Source organism: Apteryx mantelli, chromosome 12 (genome assembly GCF_036417845.1).
Source record: "Apteryx mantelli isolate bAptMan1 chromosome 12, bAptMan1.hap1, whole genome shotgun sequence".
Taxonomy (NCBI): domain Eukaryota; kingdom Metazoa; phylum Chordata; class Aves; order Apterygiformes; family Apterygidae; genus Apteryx; species Apteryx mantelli.
In genome coordinates, this window is record NC_089989.1 from 16,698,117 (window position 1) to 16,710,487 (window position 12,371).

Below are 12,371 nucleotides of genomic sequence, written 5' to 3' on the forward strand. Positions count from 1 at the left end.
TGATACGCTCTCAGATGTTTCTGTTATATATATAAAGACGTGACTCACTGAGTCACTTTAGACTTTTATATATTGTATTGTTCACAAAATTTTCCATACACGCGTGTGTGTGTGTGTGTGTGTGTGTGTGTGTAAATAAAATGTGTGTGCATGTATATGCACATTTTGAAGCAGATTCCTGGATTACCTTAGCATCCCCTTATTTTTTATACTTGACCCCCCCCCCCCATAGTTACAACAGGTGTTTTAAAACCGAATTCTAAAGGGCCTGCACTTTTAGCGTTGCTTTGCAGACTTGAGTAAGTTCCCCAGAGGCTGGCTATTTATTTATTCGGCTTTAACCATGAACTTGTTTGGGAGCAGAGAAGGAGGGGAGCAGTGCATGATGCCCCAGACGGCTTCATTTGGGCTTGCCCAGCCCGTGGCGGTCCTCGCTCCCTCGCTGGTACTGCTTTGTCCCCTGCAGCAAGTGCCCTTGGGCCACGTGCCCCTTCCTTGAAGGCGGCAAGAAGGTGGGACAAGGCGGGCGTCAGCAGCCCCGCTCGGCCGCTCCCAGGGAATCGCACCGGCGCGGGCAGGGCAGCGCTGCTGGGTGCTCGGTGGTGCAGCTGCATCGCAACGGCCCAATGGGGAAAAAGCCATTTATTTTCACGGTTTCTGGGCATGAGCATTTAAGGCTAGCCAATGACTTTTTCAGTTAGGAGGATGCAAAGTCAATCGGAGAGGCCACAGCAGGCCTCTAATTCAGGGAAAATGAACACACGTAGGCGGCTATTATTTTTGAAAAACCCTGGCACCGAGGTTTAGCCCCACTGCCTGCTGTGCCAGGAGCTGTCGGGCACAGCAGTCGTGGGCTGAGGGCCCCGGCCTGGCCATTGCCCCTTCCCGGACCCCAAATTCCTGGATTTGTCCATTGTGGAAACTGCAGTACCTGCACCTGCATGGTAAATGCTGCAGAGCTTCTCCCCAAACCTTGTGCACACCAAAACCCCACGCACAGCTGGCAAGCCAGGCTACGTGAACGCCTTCACCCTTGCACCCAAATTAGGGTGTTTCTACATCCAGTTTTCCATGATGCACCCTGAAGCAGAAGGAATTTTTTTCTTTTTTTAATTGTTTTTTTTGGTGGCATTCAGTTGTTCTCTGCTGGGTGAGCAGGACTTTGTCAGGGATTTCCCATCCCGTTGGAGGCACCAGCAATGCTAAGCCTGGGCTGACCAGCCTAAGACTGGCACAGCTGGCAATCACAACATGTACCAGATGATTAAACAAATTTAAAAAAATTTTAAGCACAACGAGGTGCTGCTAAAGGTCTCCATGGACCTGCCAGGGTGGCTGGCCCCGGCCGGTGGCTGCAGCAGGGTGACTTTGGCAGCGGTGGGGGGGGACACGCTGCACGCCGAGGCGCCCGGCAGCACACACCAGGCTGGCAGCACCGTGCTAACCTTTCACCTGCTGCACGAGGCGCCGGGGCGCACGCTGCCCCGCGTCCGTCACGTTGCACAAGCGCTTGCTACGCCCAGCACCGGCTCCGAGCGGCTTCGGCGAGCGCCCGGTGCCAACGGCGCCGTGGGCCCGAGCTGGCGGCGCCCCAGGAGGGCGGCCAGCGATGCCAGATAAGGCTTGTTTACGGCAACGATTCCCCAGGTCGAACCAGGAGCGTCTCCCTGCGGAGCGCAACCGCTGCAAGCGGCCGCGTTACCCGCTGGCGGACGAAGGGCTGCAAACGGCGGCGCCCCCGGCAAAGCTGCCCTTCCCCCCCCCACCCCCCATAACCAGCATCCCTCGGGGGCAAGGCTGACCTCGAAGCACATTAAAATAGGGCCGGAAGCAGAGCATTGCCTCCACGGTCATCCTCTAGCAGAAAGGGACACAAGAACGGGAAGAAAGGCATTTCATTTGCTTTTATTTAATTAAAAAAAAAAAAAAAGGCAAAGTCATTGCAATCCCATTTAAATACAGAGATTTACAAATAGGTCCAAAACAGGACTAAAATATTCTTTGAAATGCTGTACTTTTAAATATTGTGCTTTCATAGATACATAAGAAAATTAGCATATAAAAATACTTTACAAGGAATACACTCTAATATATGGATAAAAATACACATTTAAGTAATGCATTTCATCTTAATATCATTCAAAATGCATAGGAAGGGATACAAGGACCAAGTTTTTCCTCCTCTTTTTTTTAAAGCCTTTAATAAAAGTCTTCATTAAAAACCTATGAGAAGCCCCTGCGAGCTTCCGCTGCTCAGAATATTGCATATAAAAACACTTTCGGCCGCACTGTCACTGCTCCACAGTATCGATTATGGCACGTTATCTAGTAGTGGCAGCAATGGTATGGGATATTGCATACTCGAAGAGAAAATGGCTACAACGACAAATAGCTCGGTGGGGGCTGGACACGCACCTCAAGGAAACACCCCGATACTTTAAGCTACTGAGGAGGGACAGAGCTGCAAAGCGGCTCGAGGACGGCTGGGGAAGTCAGTCCTGGCTCAGCCGCGGCACAGTGCGTCGCGTACACCGACATAGCCCAAAAGCACCAGCAGCACGGAGACGATGGATCAACGGGAAGGGTCGCCAGCTCCCGGCGGCTGCGGGGCCACCGGAGCTCGCGGCGTCACCTGCGCCCAAGCCTCGCTGGGACGCCAGGGCCAGGCCCGCGCAAGGTCTGCGAGGGCATGGAAATCAGAATAAAGTGCTAATACATAAAACATGGAGCGAGCGGCCGTGCTGGCCCCAGGGAGGACCTCGCGGGGACTTTGCCTACGGAGGGAGACGAGGAAGAAGAGAGCGCGGCCACGGCTGCATTTCCACTGGGTCGCTGCAGGCCGGTCATGAAAGCAATGCAAATCCTGCAGCCGCCTCGGCAGCGCGAGGCTGGGGGCTCGGAGGGAGGGCAGGGACGCGGGAAGCAGCCCCAGAGCGGGGCCGGCTCCGGGCGAGCGCCGAGCCCTGCCGGCTGCGCAGGACCGCGCGCTGCCGCTGCCGCTCGGGCGGCCCCGTCCAGGGCACGCGGGAGACGCAACCTCCAGCTAACGAAGGGCTGCTCGTGCCGCTGCCTGGCGGGAGACAGCACGGTTTTACTGATCCGAAACGCCGGGGAAAGCCCCTCCACGGGCAGTTTAAGAATGCTATTCCACTATTTACTTGCAGACATGGTCCAGACTTGCAAGCAGTAGGGCCCAAAGAAGCACAGTGGCCAGGGCTTTGGGCAGGGATTCGGGGCCTTTAGTCCTGCATACGGTTCTCTGCTCCGTAAGAAACACGCCAGCACGGATACACGGCGCTGCTCACGGGAAGTGACGGGCAGACGAGGCGCCTCTTCCCGCCGACGGGCGATGCGTGGCGGCAGCGCGAGGTGGCCGCGGGGGAACGGGGCCGCCGGGCGGCAGCTGCGAACAACCATTTTTGACAAAGCGCTGCGCAAGCGAGCTGCCAAGCGCCTTTTACACGGGGCTCTCCACGGCCCTGCGCCAGGAGCGGAAGGGGCTGCGGAAATCAATTTATCCGGAGTGCTTTAAGGGGATGCTCCGGGGCCAAGCTGGGTGTAACAGCAAAGGAAAGTCCATTCAATCTTGCTGCATGTGATTAACCAAGCAAACGAGAAAAATAATAGCACCATGTGTGTTTACAGGATGGCCCGGACCGTCAGGGCGGGGGGGGGGGGGGCGTCCGAGGCCAGGAGCTGCCTCCCGGCCCCACGCGGGCCCCCTGCGAGCCCAGGCTCGGGCTGGGGGACGCCCTGCGCTGGGGGCGGCTCGCTCCGCCATCGGCGTTAACCACAGCCCAGGACGCTCATCCAGCTCCGCTCAGACCTTCAAAGCGGCATGTGGTGGTCTACAGGCTCAGCGCCGACCCCCCTCCCCCCTGCAGGTTAGGGTACACACAGCGTTTACAAAAACCAGTGCAAAACAGGAAAAACACCCCAAATACCACAACGGCTCGGCAGGAGCCCCTCTGCCATGGCAGGGCACCGTCCGCTCGCTCCGCGTTCCTCAGAGGGTCTGCACGCTCGGTTTGGCCTCGGCGCCGGCGGGCGGCTGCGCCGGCGGCTCTCCGGTCCCCTCCCGGGGAGCGCTGGCAGCCAGCGCCAAGGGGTTGCGGCTAATCACCAGGTCCAGCTTATCTCCAGCCTCAGAAATCAGCGGGACGGCCAGGCAGCAGTCAAAGTCTCTGGTGCGGACACGATTTACCTGCCAGGATGGATTTAGGAGGTGCCATGGGGAGGAATAACAAAAACACCATGTTTGTTAGTCAGAAAACGTTAAGGCGGGCGCTAAACCCGCGTCTGTGAAAACACACAACCCGGGGGGTGTCCCCGATTCGGGCTTCGCAAGGGATCAGAGCGTGGGCACCCCTCCCATCCGGGCACGTCCTTCCCTTGGCCGAGAAACAACACAGCAACTGGGAGGGGAAGGGGAAAAGGTCCGGATCGGGCATAAATCTTGACCCTGGGTGTCTAGGGCAGTATTAAAGCTCTTAAACTCTGCAGGGCTCAAAACCAGTTATCCAGGTCAAGCCTGCAAGAGAACGGTTGCCATTTTCCATGATTTTTTTGCCCTTATGGCTTTTGTTGTTGGCCTTAAATTTGTGATACGGTGTACTCGGCACCTAGCAAACACACAAAGTTCAGACCCTCGGTCTTCAGCCCACTGCTTTCCAGTTTGGCCAGCAGCAGCCTTTAAGAGGCGTGCGTCTGTGCAGGCTGCAGGCAGTAAATCAAAATTACACTGAATAGATGCTTTTTCTCCTCTCCCCATTCACAGCCCTCGTTTTGGAGGAGTCTGGGTGTGTGTTCACATGAATGGTGCAGAGGCTGCAAATCCTCTCTGCAGGATCCAGCAGTGAAAGAGCTTTTCCCCCGCTGTCTCTTGCAGAACTTCAAGCACATTTCAAGGCTAGGTCACCTGCGAGAACCGCTCCGGCTCGCCCGCCTACAGTTCCCGGAGCACCTGGGCTTGGTGCCACGAGAGCCCCGGGATGGAGGGGGCTGGCAAACAGCATGGGGAGGGGAAGCAGGGAAGGGAGAAAGGAATTTCCCACCCACCTTCGGAGCGAACATAACCCCTGGGGCCAGGCTTTGCTTCCTTTGCTGGATGAGGCCTGGCTGAGTCCATGCAAACCTTGCACCCAAAACCCTTCCCCAGGCTTAGTGCACACCCATGGAGCTCGGCTCCGTGACAGTGGCAGTGTGCCCCTGCCCTCGCCGGCTCCCGCACCGGTGAGCTGCCCTGGTCCCAGTACCAGCTCCTTACAGAGAAGTGACTAACGACAACTTCCAGATCACACGCGAACAAGGAGAGACAAGACACGAGCTTGCTCTACGCCGGGCAGGCAGCTCCAGCGCAGAAGTCACATTAGCACAATGCTGTGCTCCGGCTAATCCATCTAGCCGAGGGGCACAGGGTCTATTAGCAGGGACGTGGGGGTTTTGCTAGCCTTCAGTGCTGGAGCTTGCTTGCGGGCAGATCGTCGTGCCCAAAATTAGCAGCAGAGCGAAACGTCCTCAGCAATGCATCGCTGTGCTTCTTGCTTGGAGGTGCCTGCGCCAGGTCTGCAAAGCCCTCATTCAGCACAGTCGTGCACGTCAACGTGATGGCAATTGCCGTGTCCTCTCGTAGGTGTAAGTCGTGCGGTGCAGCATGTGGAAGCGGGGGCTCTCGAAAGTCTCTGCTCCGCTCCATTTAGGATTTCGGGCACACCTCCCAGAGCACTTGGCACTCACGAGGAGCGACACATCCAACATTCAACAGAAAGGCAGCCCAGAGCCTAATTAGCTTCTTGTTCATTCTTGCACCATCTTTTATTTGAAGCCGAGAAGGAATAATTGTATAGCAGCCAACTGGCTAGAGACCATAACAAGCTTAAACAAGGTTTCCCACAGCGCTGCCAGTTCTCCAGTTACCTGATGTACATAATATATTGGCTCTAATCCTAGTGCTAACAACCCCCGCCTAGAAATTAGTAAAACTAAACATCTTTCTGAGTGTTTCCAAATACGGTCACAATATCTGCATTTCCAAATGGTGGCGATTTTTCCATTGGATTGCAGTTTCTCAGTTGCTCTTTGAGTTGTCCCAAAGATAAAATACTCATTTTTCATCCATATAAAGTTCCTCTCCGATCTCTGAAACTCATCCTGCTCTTACTCGCCTTCTGGTAGATATGCCCAAGTTTTATTTACTACAGACTGTGCTTTTGACCAGAGTCTTTATTCAGTTTCTGCATCAGTCATTTCAGATCAAGTATCTTTCGAAGAAAAACATCCACGAAAAACACTTTGCTTGAAGGATGTTTCCTAGAAAACTCTTTGAGTTGTCAAAGGCATGCAAAGAACTTCATGAACACCACTTAACTCCACAGGGGGGCTACACAAGAACAAATATTGGTCAACACAGTCTGGTTCATCCAAAAAATTACCCTCTTAAATAACAGGAAAATGGACTCGGGGTGAGGGGGAAAGCAACAAGGCTTTTTGTTTGTCTATTTTTTGAGCTGCCACAGCTCAAAAAGAGCAGGACTGGGACAGACTCTGTATGGAAATGTTCCCTGGAATAGGTGTACTCTAGAGTTCAAACCACTTTTGCTATCTAGTGATTTCTTATTATAAAACATGGGTCTCATTGAGAGATTAGTGGCTAGGTGCTCACCTAGTTGGCTAACTATTACCTTTCATTAAAGTTAGTGTTGCCATGGATGGTTCTCACTTCTCTCTTCCTCTCAGCCACTCATTCACTCCGTCCCAGCCTCCAGAACTGCATTTTGCATTTATTACCTGAAGGACTCTGTCATATGGCTTGAGGCCACACTGATCTGCTGGTCCATCCGGACGGACCATATTTACATAGACACCTTTTTCTAACAGGCCATCTGACACACTGAATCCAAAGTCTTCACTCTCTGGGTCTTTGTGGAGTGTCATCTAGAGGGACAGAAACAGAGAACACAAGTTTTAACACAGGAGAGGTAGGAAGAGATGTTGGGTGGTGGCCAACAGGTGATGGCCACAGGTGATGCATGTGGTACTACAGCAGTCCTGCTCTGAGTCTCCTGGGGAGACTTTGCTTAGGCTGGGCTGCTAATATAGATTCAGCCTTATTTACCAGTTACCAGCAGCTGATACAGACCACAGGGACAAGTACTTTGGTGATCAGCAGATACCCAACCACACAACAGGCCCTTTTCCCTTGGTTGAGGAAGGAAATGCAAATAGTGTAGTACAAACTGGGCTGTTATATTTCACCCAAGGAGTGGGCAATGCTGGTCAAACAATGCCAGCATTACTAGTGGAGCATCACCTTCCCAGGTACAACTTACACTGTGCACCCCATGCATGTACCAGCCTGGCACATGAAAAATGAACGTGCTCGTGGGGAATTTTCAGTGTAGTGTGTTGAATGTGGAGACAACATGTTCACGCAGCCAGAACATCTAAACTGCTCCATTAAATTCAATAGTTCTCTTCTGAAACTTCCTATCAATAAGTGTTGACTAACTGAGGACGAAAACTGTGTAACCTCATCCCTCTTCCCTTGAAAGCCTAGCAGACACAGACATAGTCACATTTTGGCCTCATCTAAAGGAAAGACACACCGCTGGAAACATATCTTGCCATGGGGAGGCAGGGGCAACTGATTCCCAGTCACCACCATATTCCCCCCTTTGCCTCCCAAGGACTGGGAATGTATCTCTACGGGTGAGGCTTCGACTTCACCACTGCACTGTGCTCTTGGCTGGGAAAGCCTCATAGATGTGCAGTCCTTTGGTAGGGCAGTGCCCAGGGTGACAGACAGCAGCAACCGAGCAGCCTGCCTGGCCTGAATCTCGTTTCCAAACACGGCCAGCGCCAGATGCTCCAGTGGAAAGAGCAGTCACCCTATAACATGCCCAATTACACAGTTCTCCTTCAGGTATGAAGTTTTATTTAAAGACCCATTTGCCATGCCCTGAAGGACAAGAGCAAATAAAACATGAAAAAGTTTTTTCCCAGCTACCATAACTGCAGGTTTCATTCTAAAGTCACATTAGGAAAGAAAAAGGCAATCAAATTCTTTGAAAGCTGTCCAGCTCCTTTTCCTACTTGCATTCAGCATCAGCAGCTTCTACAGTTAATTACACCTTCTAATCATTGCCTTGCACCACTCTTAAACTGGCTACAGTGAACCGGGCACTGAATTCAAACAAGTATCACATCATTAAAGTGATCTGGGGGTGAAGTGGAAGGGGAGGGAACACAACTTATTTCTCAGGATAAGTGGCCCAGTAAATGGTGCATACTACCAGAAAAGGGTCCATGGGTCTCCGTGAGGATATACTTTGAGCTCTCTCACCTGTATCTGTAGTACCAGTTGATGAACTACACAACACAGGAACCTGGAAATCTCATCTAACAAAGGCAATTAAATAAAATATAGGTTTGAACTTCTTTAAGCATGGCAGCGAGGAATGCCACTACCATGCTCTGAAGTGAGGTCCCTTCTTGTTAATCTGACCCTCTGCAAACCTTTCCTGCAGATCTTGGTTGGGGCCAAGCAATGCTTTGGCAAGGAATGAAGGAGGTTTTCCACAGGACTGAAAAATACCCAACACCTTTTCCCATCAAGGTACTGTTGTGCCACAGCCAGATAAACCCTCTGCAACACAAACCTTGTGAAACTCAAGGGGGGTAGGGGCCATGATTTCCTGCATCTCCTTCTCGATCTTCTTCATGTCCAGATTCCTCTCATTCTTCTTGGCAGGGGAGCTGTTGTCCTCACTCTGTCCTTCGTCACAGCTGGAGTTTGCTTTCCTCAGTGGGCTCAGTCCCGACTGGCTGACAGAGTCCATGAGCAGCTTGCTGCCCTCCAGGCCCAGGTTGTGCACACTCCCTGTCATGATGGATGCCTGTGGGACAAGGGCACAAAGTCACTCTGCTGAGCTAGGCAAGGGCTTGGACAGCAAGAAGAGATGGACCTCATGGCAACAAAAAAAAGCATAGATGGGAACGGGCAGGCCTTGTCTGGGGCAGGAACCTCCTCGACTCTTTCAAGAAGGACATCAAGAGCGATGAACATCCTGATGCCACAGTGCTCCCCAGAGGAACTGGGGTCTTCCCAGCCTACTTCTCCAGGTTGCCACTCACTGTCAGTGTTGCACAGCACCAGCAATGGCCCAGAGAAGTCTGTACCTTGGACTCTGCTGAGCCCAATTCAGCAGAGAAATTAGGATTTTATCTGTCAGTAAATGGGAGCCTTCACTGAGCAAAACTGAGTTAAAAATATGAAATTAAGTAGTATTTAAGCCTGGTCATCCTTGATAGCATCCATTAAAAGATGTCCCTAAGTAGATTCTACTCTATTTGACAATGCTTTTCATTAATGAGATTACATTGATCAAAACTAATGAAGGAGTCAGGAATCCAGTCTGTGGAACCTCAGCCGCCTCCAGGTCACAGAGTCCATTTAAACGGCATAATGAAAACCATCATTTCAAAGTTCAGGCTCCGAAAGTCTGCAGGCCCATTAAATGTCAAAAGGTAGGAGAATGAAAAGGAAAAGTAGGGAGCAGATAGCAAAATTTAGCAGTGTTAAATGTGGCAAGTCAAAGAGCAATTGTTCATGTGCACAGAGGAAATATTAACTGATTAAATCTCTAATCAAGGCCCTGCAGCTCTTTGCTTCCAGCTGAAACAAAGGAAAATAAAGCAAGTTCTGGTGGCAGTATGAAAATGCCAGCACTACCCATGTTATCCTGAACAGGGACAGATAAAATACGAAAACCCTCTCAGCTTTGCAACTTTCCTAGCACTTTTCGGGGCTTCATACAAAAATCACTTAATCAACTCGAGTCTGGACAGAACTCAGATACCTGCCACATGCTGGAAGGATGTCAAGTTACCAAACACTTCAAGAGCAGATTAACAAACAGAGGGGTACAGCCAACCAAGGCATATTTGTTCACCGACCTCAGACAGCCTTGAAATCCCCCTGGATGCCATGCCGTACAAACACAAGCACCACTGAGCAGAGGAGGAGAACGGAAATGTCTGTGTTGGTCATGCTACTGTCCTACCTCACACTCTGCAGATAGCATATCTAATGGCTTGCCATTACTACAGCATTCAGCCCCTTCACTATCTTTAATATATTTAATCTTGCAGGATTACAAGCAATTCACTAGGCACTTTGAGTTCAGTGCAAGCAGCACCTCAGAATGGGCTACTCCAGGCTCCTCCTGCCTGTGGCTGCTCCACGTCTTGGTCTTGGTTTTCCTAAAACTAAGAAACTAGAGTCTGTCTCTAACCCAGACCCTGTGGGCTGGGGGTGGATTGCCAGAAGTTTGTGAGCATGTTTCCATAAATTAGCTAGTGAATAAAATCAAGTTTTTGGGGTAGCTAGACAAACTTAGGGAGTCCATACTCACTTTGCTGTGAGATAAGGGTGGGTGACAGGATGAGCGGCAAGTACCGGCAGAGTTAGATGTGATCCTACGCACAGTGAGTTACAGCAGCATTTCCAGCACTGCCAAGATAAATCATCTGGATTGACTATGACCAGTCCAGGAAAGAAGAATGCACTGTACTGAGCAAGCTTGCAGTGACTGGATTTTGGTAACCCCCTGGGTAAGAGAGGCATAAGAAAACCACTTTCATTGCAGGGCAAGATGCCAAAGAAGATATTTCGGAGCCTTGTTCCCACTGAAAGCAAATCTGAGTGCCTAGGTAACTTTGGGGACCTCAGCCAAATTTCCTGTCCTCCTGGGTGAATTTTAGGACTCTTAATGCTTTCTCAAGTTGGCAATTATTTGTACGCCTCCGCTCGTCTGCTACACCACACCAAAGCCAGATCCAAACCTCATCCAGGCCTCATTTTCCATGCTTGTCACTGACTTCAGTCAGAATTTGCTTTCCCAAGGCCTTCAGGATCCCAAACCAACACTAGACGTCTCTAGTGATTCAGCTACATGACCCTGGTCTTACTGCCACCTTCACCAGTGGAAAAGTTGTTGCTGACAGATTTTGGTAAGAGCCCCATGCCACTGCACTGCAGAGGAGGGCTTCAGCACTTGGCTTGGCAGAGGCAAGACTTGCCCTAAGCTGCTTTCCCTAACCCTTGGGCATCCACGTTGTCAGGCCCCGGTGTTCAAAGGGCACAAGTCAGGCATCTCATGCGTACAGGGCTCCTGAAATTTAGCTGTATTGGGTCATTTGGGGTGTCTTTCTCTCTTTTTCAAATGTCAAGCATGAAGGGTCCAATTTTCAAACAAACAATCTGAGACTGCTATAAAATCACAGGAGTCTAGGAGATGGGGCTCAGAAACCTCCGATACAGTGAGAGCCCTAATGAACATCACTCCTCACACATCGCACCTCGTAGAGGATGATTACATGGACAGGGAGGAACAGACTAGTGGTACTTGGGTTTGTTAAAAGGGCAGTTGAAATCCATTAAAATTCTGCTAAAAACATAGCAACTTCCCTTCTGTCCCCAGAACTTGCTAAAACATTCTAGAAACATGCCAAATGCACCAAATCCCAGGAGGCTCTCAGCTTTCCCTAAAATTTCTTTCCATTTTTTAAAACCTTCCTATAGCTGTCAAAGCTCCAAGGTCTTAAAACAGCACGACTCAAAAGCCCATGTATTCCTGCATCACAAATTCTTGCAATAGAGAAAAAGAATTAGCAGAAAGATATTTTCCTCTATCTCAGCGCTTCTCAGTAGCCGAACAAGTCCACTCTTTTACACTAAGATGTCAGCCATTACACACAAGAGAAACTACTATGCATAATTTCAGTGATATCTTTTTCTTAAGGAATATTAAGATCAGAAAGTGTGTGTATATATATATATGCATATATATATATATATAAGTAAAATTAAGTTCAGAAAGGTTTATACAGCTGCCTATCTTATTTCTAAAAATATACAGGTTCAGGATATCGATAAGTGATCAAGGAAAGAAGTTGTGATATTTCTTTTTCTTTCTTTTTTTTTTTAAGTCAGCCTTTTCATAAATAGTTAAGATAATAAATACACTGTGTTTCGTGCTTTGACACAATAAATTTCATTGCGACTTCCTCCCCCACTTACAATAGCTAAGGATCAAGGATGAAAGAACAATTATTAAGTCCCTCGTCACCAACACTTTCACAGACAGGCCAAAGCAGGACTTTCCTTTTCCGCCTCCAATTTTTCCGAAACGGCCTTTCTTTCTGAAGCTTTAGCAATATGTAATTGTTCACGAAAGCAGCCTGGGAGAAGGGAGGGCAGAACAGAGGGAGATGATGGAGATTTCCCCATGCAGAGCTTGGGATTAAAGAGCACATGAACCCAAAATGCCCAGCAACACGATCTCAAACCCAAACCTTGCATATGAGACATC

General features: G+C 50.2%; 1 protein-coding gene across 1 annotated transcript in view; it reads right to left on the reverse strand.

The window, feature by feature from the left end:
- Nucleotides 1–3,672: 3,672 nt before the first annotated feature.
- The window catches only part of GRIP2 (glutamate receptor interacting protein 2), a 155,794-nt gene continuing 147,095 nt past the window's right edge, over nt 3,673–12,371 (reverse strand). The window contains exons 22-24 of the mRNA XM_013960331.2: nt 8,658–8,894; nt 6,787–6,933; nt 3,673–4,204 (exon numbers count right to left, since the gene is read on the reverse strand). Coding sequence (XP_013815785.2) covers nt 4,007–4,204; nt 6,787–6,933; nt 8,658–8,894 — 582 coding nt within the window. The 3' untranslated portion in view covers nt 3,673–4,006. The remainder of the gene's footprint in view (nt 4,205–6,786; nt 6,934–8,657; nt 8,895–12,371) is intronic.